This window comes from Hetaerina americana, unplaced genomic scaffold (genome assembly GCF_022747635.1).
Source record: "Hetaerina americana unplaced genomic scaffold, ioHetAmer1.1.p SCAF_16, whole genome shotgun sequence".
NCBI classification, from domain to species: Eukaryota; Metazoa; Arthropoda; class Insecta; order Odonata; family Calopterygidae; genus Hetaerina; species Hetaerina americana.
In genome coordinates, this window is record NW_027286719.1 from 12747996 (window position 1) to 12771612 (window position 23617).

The 23617-nt window shown below is 36.7% G+C and overlaps 1 protein-coding gene across 3 annotated transcripts in view; it reads left to right on the forward strand.

The window, feature by feature from the left end:
• LOC139687020 (neuropeptide SIFamide receptor-like) overlaps positions 1-23617 on the forward strand; it is a 465437-nt gene that overhangs the window by 351066 nt on the left and 90754 nt on the right. The window contains exon 3 of one of the 3 annotated variants that reach the window (XM_071584112.1): positions 11483-12994. The exons of 1 other annotated variant lie outside the window; for it this stretch is intronic. In XM_071584112.1, coding sequence (XP_071440213.1) covers positions 11483-12209 — 727 coding nt within the window. In that variant the 3' untranslated portion in view covers positions 12210-12994. Of the gene's footprint in view, positions 1-11482; positions 12995-21344; positions 21427-23617 lie in introns of those variants that run through there. One more of the 3 variants, XM_071584115.1, reaches the window with a different exon arrangement.

Genomic DNA, 23617 nt, shown 5'->3' on the forward strand with positions numbered 1-23617 from the left:
TTACGGCTGTCTTCTTGCTGCTCCGAGATGGGAGAAATAATCACGTTAATTGCACTGCCATTCATAAAAATTGCGTTGATTTCTAATTTGTGTCTATGATATAGTTGACGCTCACATAATCTAAGGTTGGCTGTAATTTTGGATGTTTTAAACTCTGGCGTGTTTCTATGTATTTTTGAAAAGGAAATATTTCAATTAATGAATGTAAATTAACCCACTCAATTAATCACTTCCATTTTTGGTTTATTTTGCATCATTTTTCAGTTGCAAGTAGTTATTTAACGAAAAATCGAAACTTTTCTCCATAATTTTTAACGTAGTAATTAATGTTATCAAACTCGATACATATGTATCTTTTTTAATCTTTTCTTAGATCATCAACTTGCATTTATTTTAGTTCTGCAGCAATGGAATAGCGCTTCTAAAAAATTATGAATTCAATTTTTATCAAAGAAAACTCATTAAATAGTTATAAAATAATGGATGCTTTTCTTCAGTATTAGTAGATTTTGTGTAGAACACTCTCTTTTCATTTCTTCGTGGTGAAATGCAATGAGAGAACAAGTATGAAAAATTGATCGTGAGGGATTCTAACCCAGTCCAGTCGCAAGCCGGCTTTGCATATTGAGTGTGGGTGGGGTAATGGACGAGTGCAGTCATGGAGTTCTTCCCATGATTAAATGCCTTAAAACTGCGCGTGCGAAATAATGTTAATCACCAGCACTGCGAAACTCCATAGCGGATAAATAAATGTTTTCACATTTTTGATAACTCAATTGCTAAAAAAAATAATTGTATTGGACGTTAAATCCATTCTCTTTAATTCTTTGAATGAATAGCGTTTAAGTATACGTTATAAAATAGACATACACCACACTGTTGTCCTTAAATTAATCAGAAAATTACAGCCTTGTATAGGTATGTGCTCTTTGTACTAACTTTATATTTCATGATGTCAGCTAAGATTTTTCAATTTTGGAATGTATTTATGGTCGTCGTTGTAATTTGACTTATAGCCGAAGTCGCTATGCAAATACCAGCAGGGGCAAGGTAGATAACGTACCTACTGTCATTTTCAAAGGCCTGAAGGCAGCCACCGGAGAGCCATGAAATGGGTAAAGGTAAAAGTTTGAAACGTTCGCACTTAATTTATGGCTGGCACCTGGCCTGCGATAGTTTGAAGTCGCTCCGAGAGGTCAGGTGGGAGTGAGGTTCAAGGGGTTCGACCAAAATGAAGTCATATTAAAGTGAGGGATGAAGGCTCTTGTGAGAGGGCGATCCGGTAGAAGCTCACGATCAGGAACCGGGCTGTGCCACTCGAAGCATATATTTCATTGGATTATGTATTATATCCAGAATAGCTTATGTGTTACACTTGGGGGATCGAGATGGTGCGGGGGCTAACGTACTGGCTTCCCACCCTGAGGGCGCGGGTTCAAATCCCGGCGGTGTTGAATATTTTTCAGAGGTCTCTCGATCCCTACTTGAGGTGCTTTGTGGAGGGCACTTTGAGTGAGTACGCCGTCCGTCGGATGGGACGTTAAACTGTGGACCCCTTGGCGCCTTTCGTAAAGAGTAGGCTAATGCCGACGCCGGGTTTCTCTCCACCCTTCATCCTTTCCTATCCATCCCCTATGGCGCAAATGACCTTAGCTGTCGGTCGCCTCCCCTCAAAACTACTACTACTAGTGTTACACTTGTGCATAAACTAGAAATGGCTTTTTAGTTGTTAGAGATAGAGTTCTTTATAGAGATTAAAGTCCTTTATAACTGATTAAAATATCTATCAAATTTGAGAAACAAATAAGTCCGTTTCATCCTGTTGACCTCATGGCAAAGGAAAACGATAGTTGGACTCTGTTCCTGTACAGTTACAATGGTATGCAAACCCATGGAAGCTAGCGGTGTGATGTTGACCGAAAATTCTTCGTGAAAAAATTTCTGCGGAAACAATTCTTCGGAAGAATTCTCTGAAAAAAATTCTTTTATGGAAGTCCTATTAAGGATTAACCAAAAGATATCATACTGGCACGGAGCCCTATTCACGCGATGATAAGTTTATTGAGAGACATGACCGCAGTGGCCTATGCGTCAAAACACATCAATTCTTCCGCAAATTAATTGATTCCGAAAACGTCTTCCGTTCTTCATTGGTGTTCAACTTAATTTCAGACGTTTCTGTTGCTTGCTGAAACTCTATTCTTCCCAGCCTTCCAGGGCTACCCGATTGAATTTGTTTAAAAAACGAAACAAACTTTTCGAGTGTTCCCCATTTCACCACGTGCCTGTTATCATTGTTTTTGAAATAATATCGGCCTGGCCCGGAGGATTTGTTCATTCATTTGCGTAGAGCTTTTGACTTAATCAGTCACGCGACGTTGAATTGAATTCATTCGTGTATTATATAGAAAATGGAATAAAAAAGCAAGATGTATCCGTATAAATTTCCATTAGGGACAAGGAAGACTCCTTTAATACTTCTTAATTACAAATAATTTAAAGGATCTCAGGTTTTCCCGGCGTATGGTATTCAAGAAGTTCTCTCGGGTTTCCCACCGGGTCAGGTTGCAGTACACCGACGTTTCGAAGGCTGACTCTGCCATCGTCTTCAGGGTGAAGTGACTTCACTTCACCCTGAAGACGATGGCAGAGTCAGCCTTCGAAACGTCGGTGTACTGCAACCTGACCCGGTGGGAAACCCGAGAGAACTTCTTGAACAAATAATTTATTTTTATTTGCGACTGGCAAAGCTATGCCGATTCCACTAATATATCCTGCTTCTGATTCTATATATTTTATGTCTATCCACGGTTTTCGTTTACACTATTGCTTACTCTTGGGACTTACATCTTTAAATATAAACACTTGACGCATAAAAACTTGCACTACGTTACCCTATCACCTTGCTTGCATCTATGGTGCGATTAACGAAGTAATCAACGGGCGTTTCAAATTATCCCTCTCTGAAATATATGCACTCAGCTTCAACGCTGCTAATATCAAACACAACCATGATATTAGTAGTACTCGATTTCAAATATGACAGACCACGGATGATAATAATATATTTTACTAAAATTATGGAACCTTGTATATGGGATTTCCATAATAATTTGCAGAGGCAGAAACTATTCTCCGTACTTCCCGCCCTAGGAGCCCGAGTTTGAATCCCGTTGTTGGCCAGATTTCTTAGTGGTATCCCGATCTGCTGTGAGTGCTATGTGGATAATTTGAAGAGAGTACTATATGCCGTCCGTCAAATGGGACGTATAGTCGAGGAACCTTAGGCGCCTTTCGTTTAGAGTAGGCTAATGCCGACGCCGGGTTTCTCTTCATTCCCTGAATGGAGGAAGGGTGAAGAGAAACCCGGCGCCGAATTACCGCAACCAGATTACCCCCCTTTCCCCTATAGCGCAAATTACCTCAGATGTCGGTCGCCTCCCCTAATAACTGCTGCCACTAGCTATTTTCCGTGTTGGACCCGCCCTTGCATTTCGCTGGCCAATTGCGGCCTTTGTTTACCCCTGCCTCCCAATGTGAGCTTCCGTAAGGAATTAATTCCTCCTTTGCGTAATTATCAATGATATCACGAAAATCAAGCGAGAACCACCTTCTAAAAGGTAGAAAAATGCATTTAGTTTTGAAGAAAATGGTTTTCACAACGATCTATTATTTGCATTTTCTTTTGAATAGCCCGACTTCTCTCGGGAAATTACCCCAAAAACAATGCGTGTGTCCGACCATTAACCGTCGGTCTAAATTTCCTTTTAATTATTTAGTTGAAGCACCTACGGTATAAATAATAATTTTTATTTGCCAATCATAAGGAGGAAACGATAGAAGGAAACGAGTAGAAATCGATAGGGTATACGATCGGTTAGAATAAATTATCACGTGTGCTCCTTTGGGGAAACGTTTGATAGTTATGGGGGATTGGAATACGACGGTAGGGGAAGGAAGAGATGGTGATGAGGGGGGACTACGGTTTAGGCTCGAGGAATGGCTGCGGGAAGGAAGCAATGGAATTCTGAGAAAGACAGGTGTTAATGTTGACCAACGCAGGTTTTAGACACCAAAAAAGGCGTAGATTTGTATGAGAAATGCCAGGTGACTCACAAAGGCATCAGTTAGATTATATTATGGTTGGGCATTTTGAGCAGCGTGATCGAATCAAACAGTATCCCCGGAGCGGACGCGAACTCAGATAACAATTTAGTGCTCATGAAATGTTTCAAAAAGATAAGGCAGGGCCGGCGAGTTAGAAAATGGAATTTAATAGCATTAACTGGAAGGAAAAAAAGGGGAGTATCAGACGGCAGTAGAGAAAATCAGAAATGAGGGAAGAGAAAGGAGTACTATTGAGGAAAAATGGAAATATATATAAAAGGGATATCAAAAACCGCAAAAGAAATAATAGGCACTGTTAATAGGAAAAGAACAAGGAAGACATGGATCACGGATAATATGATTTGAAAGATAGAAGAGAGAGGAAAATGGAAGAATGTAAACACAGAGTTGGGCAATAGGAAATACAAAGAGTCAAATAAGTGATTTAGACGGGCAACAAATAAAGAAAAAGTAGCTTGGTGGAAGACCTACTGTGAGGATATGAAAATTTTGCAAAAGATGGGTGACAGTGGTGCGCTGTACAGCAAGGTTAAATCGCTATCGGAAAGTAAGAAGGGAAGGTCTGTGCTAATAGCTAGAGATAAGTCTGGTAAGATAATAGTTGACAAAGAGAAGATCCAAGAAAGATGGAAGGAATATATAGAAGAACTGTATGGTAAAGAACTTAGGGCAGTAAGCTTAGACACTGAAAGAGAATATAACGTTCATTAAGATAGATTAGGTCCAAGCATACTCGGCAACGAGATAAAAAGGGCATTAAGGGAGGTGAAATCAAATAAGGCAGTGGGGGTGGACAACATTCCCACGGAACTACGAAAAGGTTTGGGAGGAAGAGTCTATATGGACTGATTCGTAGCATCTATGAGGAAGGGATCTGACCGGAAGACTTTGTGAGATCAGTCGGAAAAAGGTGAAGGCTACATCATGTGAGGACTACAGAACCATAATTATGATTTCCCAGGCAGATAAATTCAATCTCAGGATCATTAACAAAAGGATGGAGAGTAGGGAAATGATTACTTAAGGATGATCAGTTTGGTTTTGGAAGAGGAGACGTACGCGTGATGCTATTGCAGTATTGAGATCACTAATCGATAGGAGTATAGAATGCAATCAGGATGTAAATACCTATTTCGTAGATTTCGAAAAGGTATTTGAAAGAATGTATTGGGGAAAAATCTATTCAGCACATTGCAGAAAATAGGAATGAATTGGAGGTACAGGAGACTAATCCGCCACCTGTATATAGTATGTCTCCGACTCTTCAGGTGCGAGTGGGGAACGGTGAGTCCGGATGGACAGTGCTAGGAAGAGGTGTAAGGCAGGGTTGTCGATTATCACCGATGTTGTTCAAAGTAGACCTCATCCTTACTACCCCAATGTCCAGAAAAGTGATGAAAATCAAGCGGAAGCTAAATAAATTAATAAATTTGTTACAGAAAGGTAAGGAGAAGAAAATGGAATAATGAAATCTTTGATAATATCAATAATCTACGTTTATATTGATATTCTATAAGCATCCGCTTTAATTAGTTGTGTGGTGTAAGTTGAGCTTAAAAATATTTAGTTGATGAAAATATTTATGAATGTGAAATAAAATTTGCCCAAGTGAAAAACTGATGATTACACGCAAAGAAATTATCCATATGAAATCATTTAAATAAGCCATTGGGAGCTAGTTATAGATTATGTCATATTTGCGTCAACCAAAACGAGCGAATAATGTAATTTATACAGATAATATGCACCATAATAATTGGTCTGGGAAATTATATAAACTGAACCACAAAATACTCTGTTTTAAATAGTGAAATAAATGTCAATTCCACATATCATTCTTATTTATAGATAATCCAATCTATTTGAAAATTTAATCAATCCGAAACACTTAATTGCTTCATTTTGAGCCTGCTTAATTGTTATTTTCACATTATTACGTTTTTGTAAACAGCGAAATTTTTTAAACAATTACAAGTTTATAAGACCACAAGGTACATTTACAATGGGCACAGTCTATTTGTATATTTTCCATTTATCAAATCTTTAAGGAATTACATGTGTTAAGTTTTACATGCCTTCAAGGACCTTTAAATTACGACGCTTGTACGTCTAAATAAAGTTTGATCATAATTTTTTGTTCATATCATACCTACACATACCTTAAAATACTACTCAAAGTAGTCATGCTATAAATTTTGGAATTCCTAATTTTAATTGTAGTTCCAATCGAATGCGACCCAAGTGTCTCAACTTTTTTCGGTCTTCAAAGGTACAGGAACAAAAGGTTCCTTTATTTTGTAAGCCATGTATTGCAAGGTCCTTCAAATCGCTTCAACAGCCTTCGCTTTTGCTTCTGACAGTGATAATCTAGTTTTGCGAAGGTTTTTATCCACATTGAGGAATGATAGAAAAGTCATATGGGGCTAAGTCTGCACCATATAGGGGATTGAGGAACACTCTAGGCATTGATTTTTGCATGATATCCAGCAGCAGCATTTGCGATATGCGGCTGTGCACTACCGTGGTGCAGTATCCAGCCTGTTGCTTCTTAATGTGTGCGTTTGCTATTTATATGACCATGGAAAATTTCAGTACATTCCTATGAGATACTCTATTTACAGTTGTCTGTACTGGAATGAGATACTGACACATAATAACCAGAAAGTCGAAAAAATATATAGCCATAAATTTCTTAGCAGAAGCCACCACTTGGGTTCTTTTTATGTTGGTTATGAAGGAGATTCCTGCACAGAGGTTTTCTCATTACTCCTTGGATCAATTGTTATATCCAAGTTTTATCTGCTATGATAGCCTTCGGAAGAAGGCTCTTTGAGATTTGCATATGAGCAGTCTCGGAATCCACCGCGTACAAACGCGTCTTATGAATTATTCTTTTGTTACTAACGTGTGTTTAGCTCTAATTTTTTTTATTGTTACGATAGTAGTCTTAACATCGTCCATAAACTTCCTATAAAATGGCAGCAGCAATGTCAACGTGATGTCTCTCCTCTTTAAACGTTTTAAATCATGTTTAAGCTGTGCTGTAGGGGAGGGCAGACTCTCCATAAGTGAACTAAACACGTTTCAAATTGCAACGGTTGCCGCTGATGAAAGACTGTAGTCAAATCAATGAAACTTGTACCAAATATACAGCACACATGAAGATAGTAATGTAATATAAAATTAAAGCTTTGTACAATATAGACCATGGAAAATTGACATGGTCTACATGGTTCAAAAATGTAATTTTATGTCATATTTTACAAATTTGCTATCAACTCTTCATTGAACAACCCGCTCGTACGTTAATGAACTTCCTCTAAATAGGCACATGTCCACAAAAAAGGGTAGAGAGACAAAATTAGTCCCGTAATTTTTAAATTAAAATAACGCCTTTGGAAAGTCAAAATTAAGCCATTCACAGAGGAGGATATTCTGAGTATCCGGAAATAAAGAGTAGCTGTGGTAACTTCTTTCCCTCTTCGGCTCTTCGAAAGCATAAAGACGTATCCGTTACATTATACATCTTCATTTTTTACTCATTAGGAAAGGACATCATAGAAAGAGCCTCGTGTACCAAAATAATGAGTGAAGATATTGTACCGTGTTATAAGGTATTGCTCCTCAGCACTCATCAAGACTAAAACTTCCAAGGATTAATTTTCTTTAGTCTCTCGAAACTAGAAGAGAATTCAGCAAATGTTATCATAGAGCTCATGCCCAATGATGGAACTTTCCTGAAGTTTTTCGTTCGCAATAAGATCTCTATCGCCGGCAGATAGCAAACTTCGTCACTATATTAATTTTAGGAAAGACCATGATATTTATTACGATGCATCAGGCCAAAAGTAAATTTATGCATGGTTATGTTCTCTTGGGGTCTCTCCCAAATGTTAACTGTGTTCACTATATCGGAGGCACAGAAGAGTATCTATATGGATCTGTATCTATTCATGTTGTTTGCAAATGCACCTTAAAATTTTCTATGGTTTAATCGGTCAGAATTTGCGAATTACATCGCTTATTTTAATGGCCCATCTTATCACCATATATCATCACGGGGATTTTCGAAAAATAAATGGTCTGCAGGTGATAATAATAATAAATGAAAAAATATCGTCAAATTCAGAAAGAAAGTATAAGTGAGGTTTAATTAGGGAAAATATATCCTCCAATTTTATTTCTTAAATCTTTTTCTATGTCCGTATGACAATAAAAACTGGCCAAAAAATAATACAATACAAAATTTTTAACAGATATATTTTGGAAAATCCTTAATTGAATGACAAATTTAGAACTACTGATTCGTCTGTTTAAATACTGGCAAATATCTCATTCAGAAGAAAAATATTAATTTTTACCATAAACAATGGAATCAACTACTATATGATCCAAATAACTTGTAAAAACCTGCATGGTCAAATTGTTCTACATGAAATTAATGACCGACCTTCCTCTCCGAATTTCCCATGAATTGGGTTAGCGATATGAATATTCAAGACTTTTAGCAGTATTTGGTAAGAAACAATAGACATATATTATTAACTTCTGGACGAAAGCTGGAACTGCCCGAAAGATATGGTTATGATATTTACAATAATAAATTAGCATTATGGGGTGAAGAGAATCCATGAGTGAAGACTCAAAAACATTTTAAAGCAGAAAAGTTGAATGCTGTGCTGTTTCACGAGAACTGTCAAGGCTGAAGAGGGAAAATTGAACTGAGCTCAAGACATTCGAAGAGGTATTAGAGATGATGGGATTGGAATGAAAGAAGGTTGATTGAAATGGATTAAGATTGAATGAAGGAGGAATTGCAGAATAACGAGGTGTTGAAGGGCATTACAGACAGGATATACTCGATCCTAGGTAAACGGTGGGGGAGGGGGTAATGATAAGGATAGATAGATAGAGGTCTTTATTTGGGCGTAATTGAGACCAAATGTTCCCTTCTTCCATTCCTTCTTTCAGTATAAGGGTAAGGATAAGGGTATACGCATTAAGAAGCAGAGCTGGTTATGTTCCAGGAAGGATTTTCGGGGAAGGAAATTAATACTTTTGCTGAAAAAATTTGCTTGAGTGGCTCGCAAGCATAAGGATTAGTTCATCGGGACAGTCAAAGACACATAAATGTGGTAGGTTATCCCTACCTTTCTACGAAGAATTGGATTTTAATCCTTGACTTTCCTGTAGCCATCGGTTCGTTGATCAGTTTCCAGGGTGAATTTGAAACAGAAGAACAATATTATTCCAAACTTGAAATGTATCAACTACTGAGTAACAAACGGAACAAAGGATACAATTTTTATATATTCTAATAATGGGAAAATTATCATTTCACAATAAAGGAGAAAGCCTACTTGGCATTGGATATCATTTCAGTATTCGCATTCACTGTATATTTGTACCAGTTAAGTATTATATGCCTATTTACCGCGATTTTTTACCCTAATTTTGAGTAAACCACAAAATCGTCTTGTATTGTACTTGCAAGTAATAATCTGGTTTATTTAAAATCTCCAACGAACATGGAAATATCCTAAAGTTAATCCATCAAAATAATTTAATTATTATAATGGCACTTTATACAACAATTAGTAATTCACCCGGAAATCATGAGGGATCAAAGCAAAATATGTGGCGACTTTCGCTGAGTTTACATTGTACTTTATTAATTATGCGGTATTATGTGAATAGTATGTGTGTATTTTATTTTGTCATGATTCATCTACACCTCATACCTCTCTCACACAATCATTTTTCTCGACAATAACTGCATTGCTTTGTCTCACCAGTTATCTCAAAATTATATACACATGAGGTTGTCTTAATCTGGGTGCCTAACTACTTTTATTCCGAATCACAGCATTTGCCAATAATACTCTCTCCTAGTATCAAGCAAATAATGTTTGCCCATATCGGTGAAACCTATTGTGAAGGCTAATATATGCCCATCCCAAATCTGAATACGCTCACCTTTGTCTCGGGAAATGTGGGTTATGTTCAAACGTTTAACAAGGTCTATCTATGAATGGCCTATCCTTCCTTTTTTCTCCTCTACTCTGAAAAGCTTTCTTTCACTTAGTCCAGTGTACCCTGCGAACATGTGATATTCAACGAAGCAGACAAAACTATTCTCCTTCCATTGTAGACTTCTTTTTAATAATGCTCTGATTCATACTAACAATAATTAGATAGCTTTAATTATGCCTTGAATTAAGCAAAACACAAAAAAGGCACGCGAGCATTTCGAATTAGAAACTAATTCAAGTTAATATATCTTATGTGGATGATCATGCGTGTTGATGATTTGTATTTCCGGAAAGGTGTTCCCGTAATTAAAAGCTTATCACACTTAATTATCGTTGACAGTCAGTGAATTAATGTAAGCAATGCAAAGTAAATTCAGAATAACTTGAAATTTTCTTTTTAGTGTGGGAGGGCTAGTCCTTAATCAAGTAACAATGATTATTTCTGATAGTTTATTAATTTACTTGAATCCCTGATTCAAAGCTTTCATGACTCTACTACGGTGGGTGTTTACACAAAAGCCCAGTATTCCTTCACAAAAGTTAATTCACCTTGAAAAATTCTTCGCTTAAACATTAGATTCGTGAACTTCATTTTATTATACCCTCCAATTTTTTAAAAGCTCATTTATGACATCAGTATTACTTTGGCTTGAGGAACAGAGATATAAAAAAATCCCAACGTTACATCAGATTTTCATGTAAATATTATTTTATTTAAAAAGTTATTCTCTTAATTAGTGTAGTGATTTCTGCATGTCATAAAATGTAACCAACCCGTAAAGATCACTGATATTTGCTTTATTATTTTGTTTCAGGTCTTGAGTTTTCCATTGATCTATTGAATTAATAACAACAAGCTTTTTAAGATACCTCCTCCTGTTCAATTCAGTGGTGCATTTCTATTCTGATAAAATATACTCAAATCTTCCAGTTTAAGGGTAACTGCTGGAAAATGCAGAGAAATCGTTTACCATTTCCAAACAATAGAAATTTTTGGCAGCAAAAGTAACTTACAATATAAACAGAATGCTAAATGGAAGCTGAACATGATATTCGATACCTTTTTACGAGGTATTTTGAAAAGTAATGCAGACAAATAATTTTCTACTTGTTTTTTCATGACTTAAATATTAAAATATCAGCAATCAACAAAAAACATGACTTTTCAAATATATATTTTAAGCTTTGATATTTTTTAAAAATTAAGATTTCGGGAAGAACAATGCTTTTCTTAGGAAAATGATAATAAAAACTCTCTAGCATATTAATATATTATTGATTGGCCGATTCTAATGATCATTCCCATTTTTCTCCCTAAATAGGTTCTTAGCCATCTGGTATCCACTGAAGTGCCAGATAACCAAAAGAAGAGCAAGGCTAATGATATTCATCATATGGGTGGTGGCGCTCACGACTACCATTCCTTGGGCCCTCTTCTTCGACCTGGTCATCATTTTCCGGGAGATGCCGGAAACGAGGCTGTGCCTGGAGGTATGGCCACCATCCCTCAACGGTGACCTCTACTTCCTGCTGGCGAACCTCGTTTTCTGCTACGTGCTGCCGACAATCCTTATTTGCCTGTGCTACATTCTCATCTGGATTAGGGTGGCCAGACGGCATATACCCACAGACTCCAAGGATGCCATTGCGGAGCGAATGCAACAACAATCAAAGGTTAAAGTCATTAAGATGCTGGTCGCCGTGGTGGTCATCTTTGTCCTGTCATGGCTTCCCTTGTACGCCATCTTTGCCAGGATCAAGCTCGGGGGTGAAGTTGAAGACTGGGAGGACAAGATCCTACCGGTGGCAACGCCTCTGGCCCAATGGCTGGGTGCCTCTAACTCCTGCATCAACCCTGTCCTCTACGCTTTTTTCAACAAGAAGTACCGAAGAGGATTCGTAGCCATCGTGAAGAGTAGGAAGTGCTGCGGGCGGCTCCGTTATGAGACGGCCATTACGTCCAGCCTGAGGAAATCCTCCTACTACATGAATTCCTCCATGCGCCAGGATACCTCCGTTGCTTACATTTACAATAACACGGGCGTATAGGGAAGCGGGAAAAGTCACCACAATGTCTGTGGTGGCTGTTTTCCACTCACCTTGTCTAATTCCAGCACTTCGCGCGCTCGTGCCGCCCCTACCTCTGTGTAATATGCAAGTGTAGACCGTCACCCCCTTCTCAAGGTATGGTTTTTGAGGCTGCAGGGATGTCGTGTTGTTATTACAGTTTGAGGATGATTTTTTCGTGGCTATTCAAGTTAATGATAATTCACTGATTTACAGGGGAGAGTGAATCCACCCCAGAGTCACGTGATTGGATTCTTGAATATGAATCTACTATACGATTTGCGTAAAAGAGCCTAAATGGGTCGCCACATGCATACAACTCAAATAGAGATTTGCGAAAAAAAAGCAGGTTTAGATGCAACAGGGTAAACTGTCGGCATGGTGGGGACTTAGAAACGGGACTTTCTGTCCTTTTAGTATTTATGTACCTCGACTGTCCTTTGCTAATACGACTAATATGATGTAAACCAACTCCTATCCACAAGTGTGGCATCACTAACTTTCGTCTGCCAGCTCATTGTCCACTAGTTTAAGGTAATTGCGACCACAACTGACAGTAGCAACGTTGTGGCGTGTTTCACTGTCTTTTTGTTTTATACATACAATCTCTGTGTAAGTACTCGGCATATCATACATATGTTTCATCTATCGCATACACACACAGTGGTGATGAATGTGCGATACGTATATAATATAGGCCTCAAATATGTATGCGTACATAGCATAGCTGTATGTGTGTATATGTAAGTAACTATGTATGTATTTAATGCTTGTACATTATATATATATATATATATATATATATATATATATATATATATATATATATATATACATATATATATATATACACACACACATACATAATATATACATATATCCATTTCGTGCGTGTGTTTTTGTGCATACCTATGCACACATCCGCGTGCATTGACTCATACACATACGTATACTGTGAACTATACCATACCGCAACTCATTTATGGCATGCAACTATGCCTTGCTATGTGGACATTGATGTTCGTTTTCCTGTTGTTAACTACAGTGATTCATCTTTGATCGTTTGATGAATCAACGTAATCTTACGATGAGGCCATACAAGGTAAGGTTAACCGACTGTAGGACCCTCTTTGTTTAAGCCTGATATTTATTTACTAAGCAGAGGTACACATTGCCAAAGTCGTAACTGGCCCGTTGTCTCCCTTGTATTTACCAACAGTGGGGTTATTAGATGTTTAAAAATTTCCTTTAGAATAGTAATACTTAGATAACATATGTATAAAACGTGTATGTTTTATGTGTAGAAGAGTGAAATTTGCTGAAAAGGGAAGTCGGAGCCCTCTTTTTGGCATAGTACCTCATGAAGCCAAATTATTCAAAACATTAATTACGCTCAAAGTTCCGGAAAAAATAATTCCCTAAGTTTTTCGAAATACAGCGATCCCTTAAATCCATCGATGACACGTTAAAAATAAATTTCAAAAGTATGAATTAATAAGTATATATGACTATCAGTTCAAAACAACCTGCGTATGTTCAAATCATTTAATTCTTGAATTGTCTCGCTATTTCTAGGATTTTGAAAAATCCCCGAGAACAAAATAATACATATCTATTTGACGTTTAGAAATAATTTACCTTCATTTAATGGCAGTCAAACTCTTGAAAATTGCTATTCTCTCATTATTATCTTTTAAGAAGTCGACCAATTTTTCCACCAAGTCAAACAGAATATTTGACGGCTTGAGGTACTATAACATTAAATCCTAATTAGTTCATTTACTGCACCCTGGTACCTTTTGTGCTATTGAAGTAGACTAGGGGTTCGATAGAGGTGTCTACTTAAACTATGTATTTCACTTGCATTAAAATAAGGAATATATATTGACGGAATTATAAGAGGACCATTCCTGGTACAAATTTCAAAAATCTGGCAACAATGCTCCGACTTTGGCCGAAGTTAAGACGCTTCGCCAGTATCATGATAATTGTATAGAAATGTAAACTGGTTTTAAGATTAGAAACTTGAAATAAGGAAAAATATTAGTGTTGATTTGTTGGGACGTTCGGTCGATTTGATTTGACGGTTGCTTGGGAATTGAGAGAGGGTTATTGCGCCAATCGGATTTTTACAACTCGGAGGAAGGAAGCATATTTTTCTTAACCCTGGATTTAACCGCTGTCAACACACCCATATCCTCTCTCTCACCTTGTAAGTAATATTAGTTTCACAAACTCTTGCGAACTTTTTCTGGGACACGTCTAAGGATTGCTACGTAAATGCCGTTAATTACACGAATGGCGTGATTATAAGTGACACATATCTTTTTAAATATTTGAAGGGATTAATTTAAGGAGTTACTCTTCATTTATTTACATATATTTCCCAAAAATACAGAATAAAAAAACTTTCTTGTACTTGAAAACCATTAATCGTGCCTTTAATATATTTCGAATGCAGTTGTTTATTTTCTCCGAGTTAATTATGTATTACGACTGTAAAAGTAAGACAACACTTAAAACGCTTTTTTAAAACGCTTAACCACTTTTTTTCACGAAGTTAGTCACATGGCCAAAAGTATATATTTAAGGCCTACAAATGTCATAAGACCAAGAGTCATCAGGCCACATTGTGTCAACAGACCGAAAATACAGAGTGTGAAGGGCCAAAAATATCTTGTTGCAAACAAGTGTGTCCAATGCTGCTTGTTTAGAGTCATTAAGCAAGGGGACAGCTGTCTTATTAGCCCCACACCTATCCTTGCTCCAAGAATTTGTTTTCGAAAAATTTTGGGATCCTCCGTCCGGTCTGACCCATTGCAACATTGTGGGCCGCTATGACATCTGTTGGATGGGAGTCAATTTGAGCTGGAAACAATACTAGTCAGATACAATCTGATGAATGCATCTATATATGTATTAAATTGGAAGAGTGAATAATGTACAAAGCATTGTAAAATTGTACCATAGTAATATGAAAGAGTAATTATTTATGTTATGAAAATGTGATTTGTGATTCCTTGGTGCTGTTGAAAGACCAAGACAAATGATTTTGTAAATATTTTCTGAAAACTCTTACTCTAAGCGTTCTTCGTGTAAAAATGATGAAATAATCAATGGCAACATTGACTGAGATTAATTTCTTATTATCGTACAGTAATCATCATAGGGAAGAAATCCGTCAAGGAGCTTTGATGTTTCACATTCCGTGATTCCTCTAGGATACTGTAGCCTAATTATACACTATGGTGTGTTGTTTGTTGAAAATTATAAAAGTGTATGTGTTTTAATGGAATTGGGATTAATACTTATGAAGTTCTAGCATGTATTCAAACCAAATGCATGACATCTGTTGACTGCACGTAATCTAAATGCTTTTTAGCCTAGCCATAATGATATTTTGTTACTTGTGATTACGCTTAAGCCATAAAAGTCGTCGAATTATGATCGAATAAATAAATTATAAATGAGGAGAACTCGTGTAGCAAACAATAAGTGGACGTAAGCGTGTAGGCTTATTTATATTACATGTCAAACCATTATATGACATTTTTGTTCCCAGTGCATTTACATAATTCATACAAATGCGTATATCGGGGTTATTGCTGCAAGAGCGACATCATTTGCGCTTCAGCAACAGAGTAATTACTGAGACCATATCGTCTTCTCGGTAGAATAATTGCCCTTTGATCTTGTCTGAAATAATGAACTCCATGTTACATTAACTGTGACCATTTTGATGTTTAATGAAAGATACTACTATATAAAATACCAATTGGTCAGCTTTTTTCATTGAATCTATTATTCGTAGCTCATTCTGCATTTGTTAAAATGTTAAGCTAAAATATCTTTTTATACCTTCAGACAATACATATCTCCGACCAGCTGTTCTAAGTCTTTCTAAAAATTAAATTACCGAAATTTCAATATTCAGCGTATATTGTTTAGAGAATAATTTATCACATTAAGGGTACAGATAAAGTTTGTTTGTTTTAAATTTTCCATAATTAAGTTTTTATGAGTCGCGAATTTGTGGCTATAGACCTGGTGTATTATGTATACACATGTATGTATAAGAATATCTATATATTTATTGATGTTGCTAAAATGTATTGCAGAATGTATTAAAACGTTAAGCAAAAATGTTTCTGTTTCCATGAAAATCTTTCCCATCACCAATGAGCTGTAAAAAGTGTTGATTTGACCAGCTGTTGAACAAAAAGATCGACTTGCATTGCAGCAAATTCTGCATTCAATGGAATATAAAAACCTATTTTGTTAAAATCAATATGCCTCAATGCATGATGGTAACACATTCATCACCTGAAATTAAACTTCATAATTTTGTGTTGGGTTCAAATCCTACAGCCTGCAAAGAAATTTAAATAACGAAGTCTGAGAGGGAATAAATTACCTGTGCCGCCACGGGTTTCCAAATAAATTTGCACATAATAAATCACACGGCAAAGTTTTACCTTATTTCACCAATAAGAATCACCTTAATTTTGAGCTTTGGACCTCTAATCGTTCCGCCCTGAGATGGTGGTTTTTAACTTGCCGGGAATGGTTTTCCCGAATTAGATGCAGTGTCGCGCCGGTATAGAATGCATTGCTGAAGTCATACAGGATACCGTATTTGGGGCTCGTATTTTATACTCCACAGAATCTACTCTATTAATAAAGGGATGTCACACTACTGCTCATCGAGTGTAGTGATTTACCGCTGCCTGACACATCACAATACCGGAGCCGTTTGAGCATATTTTACCACGTCTGAAGTGAAATGAATACAAATGTACAATCACCACGGTCTGAGTCACTAATATGAAATACTACTACTGCCACTTCCACCTTGGTAATGGTTTCCTCCAGACTGGTAGCTGTGTATCACCAAATCATGTTTAACATTATAGAAATCAACAGTTTTTGATAGTCTTAATAACAGACCCATGGGTTCAAAGTAGCGTCTTTATCTAAAATGCTCACTTTATTTACAATGCTCATTTTATCTATAGTGCTCACTTTATTGAAATCACACAATTACTAGTTGCAGGTGCAATATTTGCACATCAATGGATGCCCTTCTTAGGATAAAGCTAAATGTAAATTTAACTTTATCCTAAGATACCTAATGCATGATCAAGAAAATCTTCTTAAATTACGGCCTAACTATGCTTATTACACGTATCTGCAATTATCCTGAAAAAAGGAATTTTAAGGATGCAATTGTAGAATATTATTTTGTATGCACTCAAAATCCATCAATGTTTTTTTTTTGCATTATTGCACTGAGAACCCTGTATTGCCACTAATATTCAAGCTCAAGATTTAGAAATGAGCGTACTTACCTAATGATGCTTTTCAAATCGTTTCATGTACGTACATTTATTATTTATTCTTCATTAATTGCCACGAGGCCGAGGAGGATTTAGAAATGAGCGTACTTACCTAATGATGCTTTTCAAATCGTTTCATGTACGTACATTTATTATTTATTCTTCATTAATTGCCACGAGGCCCTGTACTGAGAATTTCACTTGAAGAAAAATCTAATGATTGACGTAAGTGAAACTGCGCACAGTATTATGATATGAAATGACTGGTTGTGTCATGCATTATTAAAAATGCCATCAAGTGCCGTGAGAGGGAATTTTTAAAATACTGTAATCATTGAGGGAAAGAAGCCGCAGACTCAGCACCTTCCACTCGATAAAGTTATATCTCAAACTCACGCCCGAACATTGGGGAAGAACCAATAGAATAAATCCCATTAGTTATTATATTGGATAATCCTTGGAAATTATGCTCAATCTGAACCATCCATATAGTATTTATTCGAACTTTATAACTTCAGTTGATTTGTTCTTGCGCTGTTAAAACCTGCCGAGAGCGGAGATGGCGGCCTTCAGAAGTGCATGCGGGCAGAGGAATTAAGATTCAACTGGAACTCTAGCAAGCCATCAGGATGGAAAATACTTCATAAAATACAATATGTAAAATATGACACGGGCAAGATATAGTTCGCAGGAACTAAATAGGCGGTCAGATGATAAATTAGATAAGTGAATGTCTCAAACTCAAGAAAATTCACTCCTTTTGTGAGAATAAATTGGCTTTCCTGACGCGGAACTGACACAAAACCGTGTATTCATTCAGATGTTTTATTACTCCTACTAATAACCGACCGGCTGGAGTAGGCTCTCAATAAACCCAGACGCTACGTAATGCTGCACTTCTGAACTCTGCATAACGAATCTAAATTCCCATTCACTCCGTACTACAATAAACTATTTTTTTACTCTGAATACGTTCTTCCTCCCTTCTTTCAAGACATGAACTCGAAGGATAGCACTGCATTGAAGAATGCACTCCATAAAATTCAATTTTGCACAGTTCTGATGAAGTAAATTTATTTCAATAAATAGGAAAAATAAAGTTATTCAAATTTGAAAACTGCAAGAGACAAACAGTATTTATATAAGAACAGAATGTCCGCAGAAGACTATTGATTACGTCAGCTTGAGTTGGCTTGTATGTGAGTTTCTCGACGCACTTGGGCAGAGAAAATATTTTTATACTTAGCGTGATTATTTGACAAGTTATGGAACCGTGTTCCGCCTAGGTGTACGTTTGTACAACTTTAAAATGAGGCGCTTTTAAACACATTTTATTGAATAAAAAATACGTCAAATCCGAGAAACGATCCCAATAATTTTTAAACTAAAATACCATCACTCCGCAAAAGAGAAGAGCATCATGCATAAATCTTTTTGGAAAACAAATAAATGATGAACGAAATGTAACGATGTTAAATACTATAACTGCGATGTTACCAGCAGGAATAAGTTTTATGATACCCTTTATTGAAGAGGAAAGATATCACAAACAGAAGAAAAATAATAATTAATATTTCATTTGGATATGCTTTTGTAGATCTGATCCTATGTTACATTGTTTCAAGAACACAACATCGTCAAAGTTGCCGCGGAAACCATAAAAACTCCGTTGTATAAGGACCATTATGAAAGTATTTAAAAGCAGAGACACATCCTGAGATTGGCGTGACAGTCTTGTAGTAAAGCATGTGACTTCTGATCAAAAAGACCCGCTTTCTCATTTCGGTTAATGCCTTGAGAAAACGATCCAAGCCCCAAGTGGTATCATGTTGTGAATACCTAAACTTTGTGCAAAATCGCGAAGGTTTCAGGATAAGGAATTGTCCTGAATTCGTCAATTTTGCAATATTCCGACGTGATCTCTGTTCTCTACTATCAAAATTGACGCAATGATTTATTTATGCATTAATTAATTCATAAATAAATTTTCATGTGAATGAAACTCTTCAATGTACGTATGTAAAACACATTTTGGACCCATGCAAAAGAGGTTTGCGCTACCGATGAAAATAAGGGCAAATATTCATTAATTTCGCAGCACCTTTTATTGTGTAAGTGTTTATTTCTTGGTTGCCGTAAAACAACTAATTTTCCATTCTGCATCCCCTATCAATCCACTCTCTGAAAAGTGAAAATGAACTTTGCAGCTGCATTCTTTCGCAATAACTGCAATTGCTTGAATAAGGACGATCACATAAGGAAGTATCATTTAAGTAATCAAACTCCAATTTGCTTCAATTTTTTTACAAATTACGTATGATGAATAAATGAAAATTTTTCACCGTTCTGGAACATTAAATTAATAAATAACGAATTAAGAGCCAATATCACTGCACAAAGTAGTAAGGTAGATATGAAATAAGTTGTGGTATGCAAGTCTTAACATTCCAGTGACTGATTTTGTCAAAAGAATTTATTTATTTTGCACTGTTGAGGGTAGCTTTTGGGGGGACACAAACTTAATACCACTCCATTTTTTAGGCTCACCTAAAAATACACTACGTGTCACCAATCACTATAGTTAGACACTTTTGCAGCTCCGCGTGTTTTCTACCTCCCTTCATTCCCTTCACAATGCCTATTCTTTTCCTCCCACTACCCCGCTTACCTAACGTACCTCCCTCTATCACACTCATTAAAATCCCATTACGAATTAGAAAGCTGTGCAACTACTTTTCTTTCCTCGTTTGGATCCCTCCTAACAGTCCTCACTCATCCCCTTCATGCCTAGTACGTCGCTTTTTTTCTTTTTTATTCATTTTTAATGTTCCTTCTATCGCACCCATATCTCCTCCGATCTTCGCCTAACATCCCCGCCCAAGACTACGCTACAAATTAAATTTTCTGTTATTCTTTTCCAAAAAGTCGTACTCAGCGTCCCTGTTATTGAATCCCCCCTCCTTGTAAAAGCTTCATTCCCTAACGAAGTTCTTTTTAACGCCCTACTTCTTCACCATTCACCGTGAAGACCGGGTTTTTTTTAAATCTCCATTATATATTTCGCTAATGCTTCATCTCTTATTTAATGGATTTCAATAGCGTAACGAAAGTTAGGACAACGGTTGATGGAATCTGAAAAATTTGAGTTCAGTGCCTTATTTCAAGATTTGGTCAACAAATACGGCGAGTTACTGTAATACATTCAACTTTTTATTGATAACCAATATTTGTAGGGAATTATAGAAAAGTTAATAAGTTAATTCTGTTGAACCCAATGTAATTTTTTAAAGGATATACTTTTAGGGTTTATTTATTTTTCAGAGCACACCTGAGCATTTACGGCACCCACTCAGCCACGAAATTATGTACATGTAGTTGGTGAACTACTGTGAAATACAGATGAAATAAAAATAGAAATATTAGTGTCTGTTTATCTTTTTCATAAAAACGATGGTTGATTGGTTGATGTGTATACCCACACAATTACATGAACAAGTTTTGCAACTGTTGGTACAAGCGTGTGCGTGTACATATGCACATAAGTACAGGCACCATGAACATCTAAGCACTTATTAATGCGCATCCATGAGTGACAGCTGCATCTTCTCTGTGTTTCATAAAGTAGAAGTGAATACTATTATCATTGTACATGATATATTAGGGCTGTGCGTATAAACTCTGTCGAACGGGCGGCAACGTTCCACGCTGAACCGTTAGGTAACTGTTTATTCGTGGCGGTGGAGAAAGCGGAGCGGCTCAGTTCTTCCAGTTGATGCTCGGATCGAAGAGGAGCGAGGCGGATACCTTCTCGACCGGCCGGCTGTTCATGGAGAGAGCAAATCACGGAAACACCCTACGTCAAAGTAAGAGCGATTTTATTCATAATTTTCGTCATAACAGAAAAATAGCGTGATCAAACTGCACGAATTGGAAGATAGGGTGTGTGTATGTATGACACTGTCATACCACTGATTGAAAAGCTGAAGTATCGCTCATAGGCCGACCTTTTCTTCTTCCGTGATACAATACTCTCGATAATTATACCTTCGGCGGTCACGATAAAGTATAAGGTCAAATGTAAAGTTAGTATGCATGTAACGTATGTATTTATGTATGTAATGTATCAAGATTAGTTATAATTCTTTGTCTTTGATGAATATTCTTTAATATTTTCATATTTATTCGTACTTTTCACGCCTTTATTAGGAAAATAAATTATTTCAACCACTTTTCGCAAGTTAAAGAGATTTCTTTTCTTTCGTCCTGTAAAATCAATCACTATTGCTGTGGAAAGTGGCCAGATAGATAACAGGTCATTCAAAATTGGAATTAACTAGCAGAGTTTACTTGCATAGATGTAGAATGTAGCATTTTCACGATTCTCGACTACTTTCGAGGTACACTGAATCAAAAATATTTTTCTGGAAACTGTTATAACGCCTACGTAGTTCATATAATACAAGCATATAAGCAATTACATATAAGCAGTTCTCACGTGAAGGAATTTGTTGACTCATTAAACCCAACACAAAGAACTTTCAAGAATTGATCATTCATATATATCAGACATGACTCCATTGGCCCGATCACGCCAACTGACGGAAAAAGTTTTCGACTCGACTTTATTAGCTCTGACTGGGTTTTTGGCCCAAAAGGGGCGGGGCGGGTTATTATAGGTAGTACAAACATCCGGCGTATGATGGCCCTTTGCGTTAGCGTTCAGGAAGAGAGAAAAAGAGCGTGGACGGCGAGGTGACTTTCTGGTGTACGTCGAGTGGAACCATAAGGCAGGTGACGTGGACAGTGCCAGAGCCATCAAGGACATGAGCTGCTCAATACAATGGCTAGTGGCTTTCTTCGACACTGCAGACCAATGCTATCGCTTGACGAGGGATATTATGTAACATGACTGTACCGTAAATAGGAGGTTCTATATTTAAAATCTAACCTTTAAATGTGGCAGGGATTGTTAGCACATCGACCATTCAGAAAATTTGGGGAAAAAATCCTGTGACTCACCAAATTAAGTTCATATTTATGTAGCAGACTATTACTCGATCAGTTGGTAGAGTGACGGTCAATATCCACAAAATTCTCACTGTGATAATCGCTAACCAATGAATATTTGTTTAGAATTATTATTGATTATCTCTCGTTTTCAGCTTTAAACTTGTACCATTATGGTTTTTCCAATAATTATGTTCCCTGATTATATCTTGTTGCAGTTAGAAGTCAATAATAATAGGAACAAAGCGTTCAAATAAATAATAAAGATAGGGGGTATTCTTATAATTCCGAATCTTGGAAACATTTCAGCATTTTGGCCTTGGCACAGAAAGGTCTGAGTTGAACAAAAAGGTAACCCGCTGAAAAGTGTCACGCAGTAATACGTGAATAACACAAATATATGTAAAGGTCCTATCCTTCCGTTGATTGTAATTCTTACCTTATCCAGTCGCTTACCAATTCACTCTGTGTAGTTAAGACATTTTGTACGAGAAGCTATATCCGCAAGAGTGTTGTGTATTAATCTAAGGTCTAACTAATGTCCAATAAAATACCTGTTATAAACGTTTCTAATCGGCCATTTTCCCCTACGTATGATGGACTCGAATATTCGTAACCCAGATTCAGGGATATTTTGACTCTTTTGCGCCAGTTAAAGTGTCTTCGAATAATGTCTTAAAAGCTCGGTTCGCCTAATCGATATCTGTTCCGAGTTCGTAGGGTCGTGGTGATATTTTCTCATGCGGGAGTAAATGTGAATGCGCGAGTATAAAGGGTAAGCTGAGGATATCATAGAAGTGCATCACGTTCGCATTGCTATATTTTTGAGATCGTTTGAAAAATTCACATGGGAATGCTTCACCAGTTGTAAATGATAGCATCAAAATATTATGATCTGATGTTTCAGACCAATTATAAGATTACTGTTTCCCGAGTGCTAATATTACTGATCACCTAACTCATAAATAAATTATAAAATTTACGTAAAGAAAGTCAAACATCAGAGTCAAGCAATATTTCAGAGTGATTGATTATTGTATTATTTAA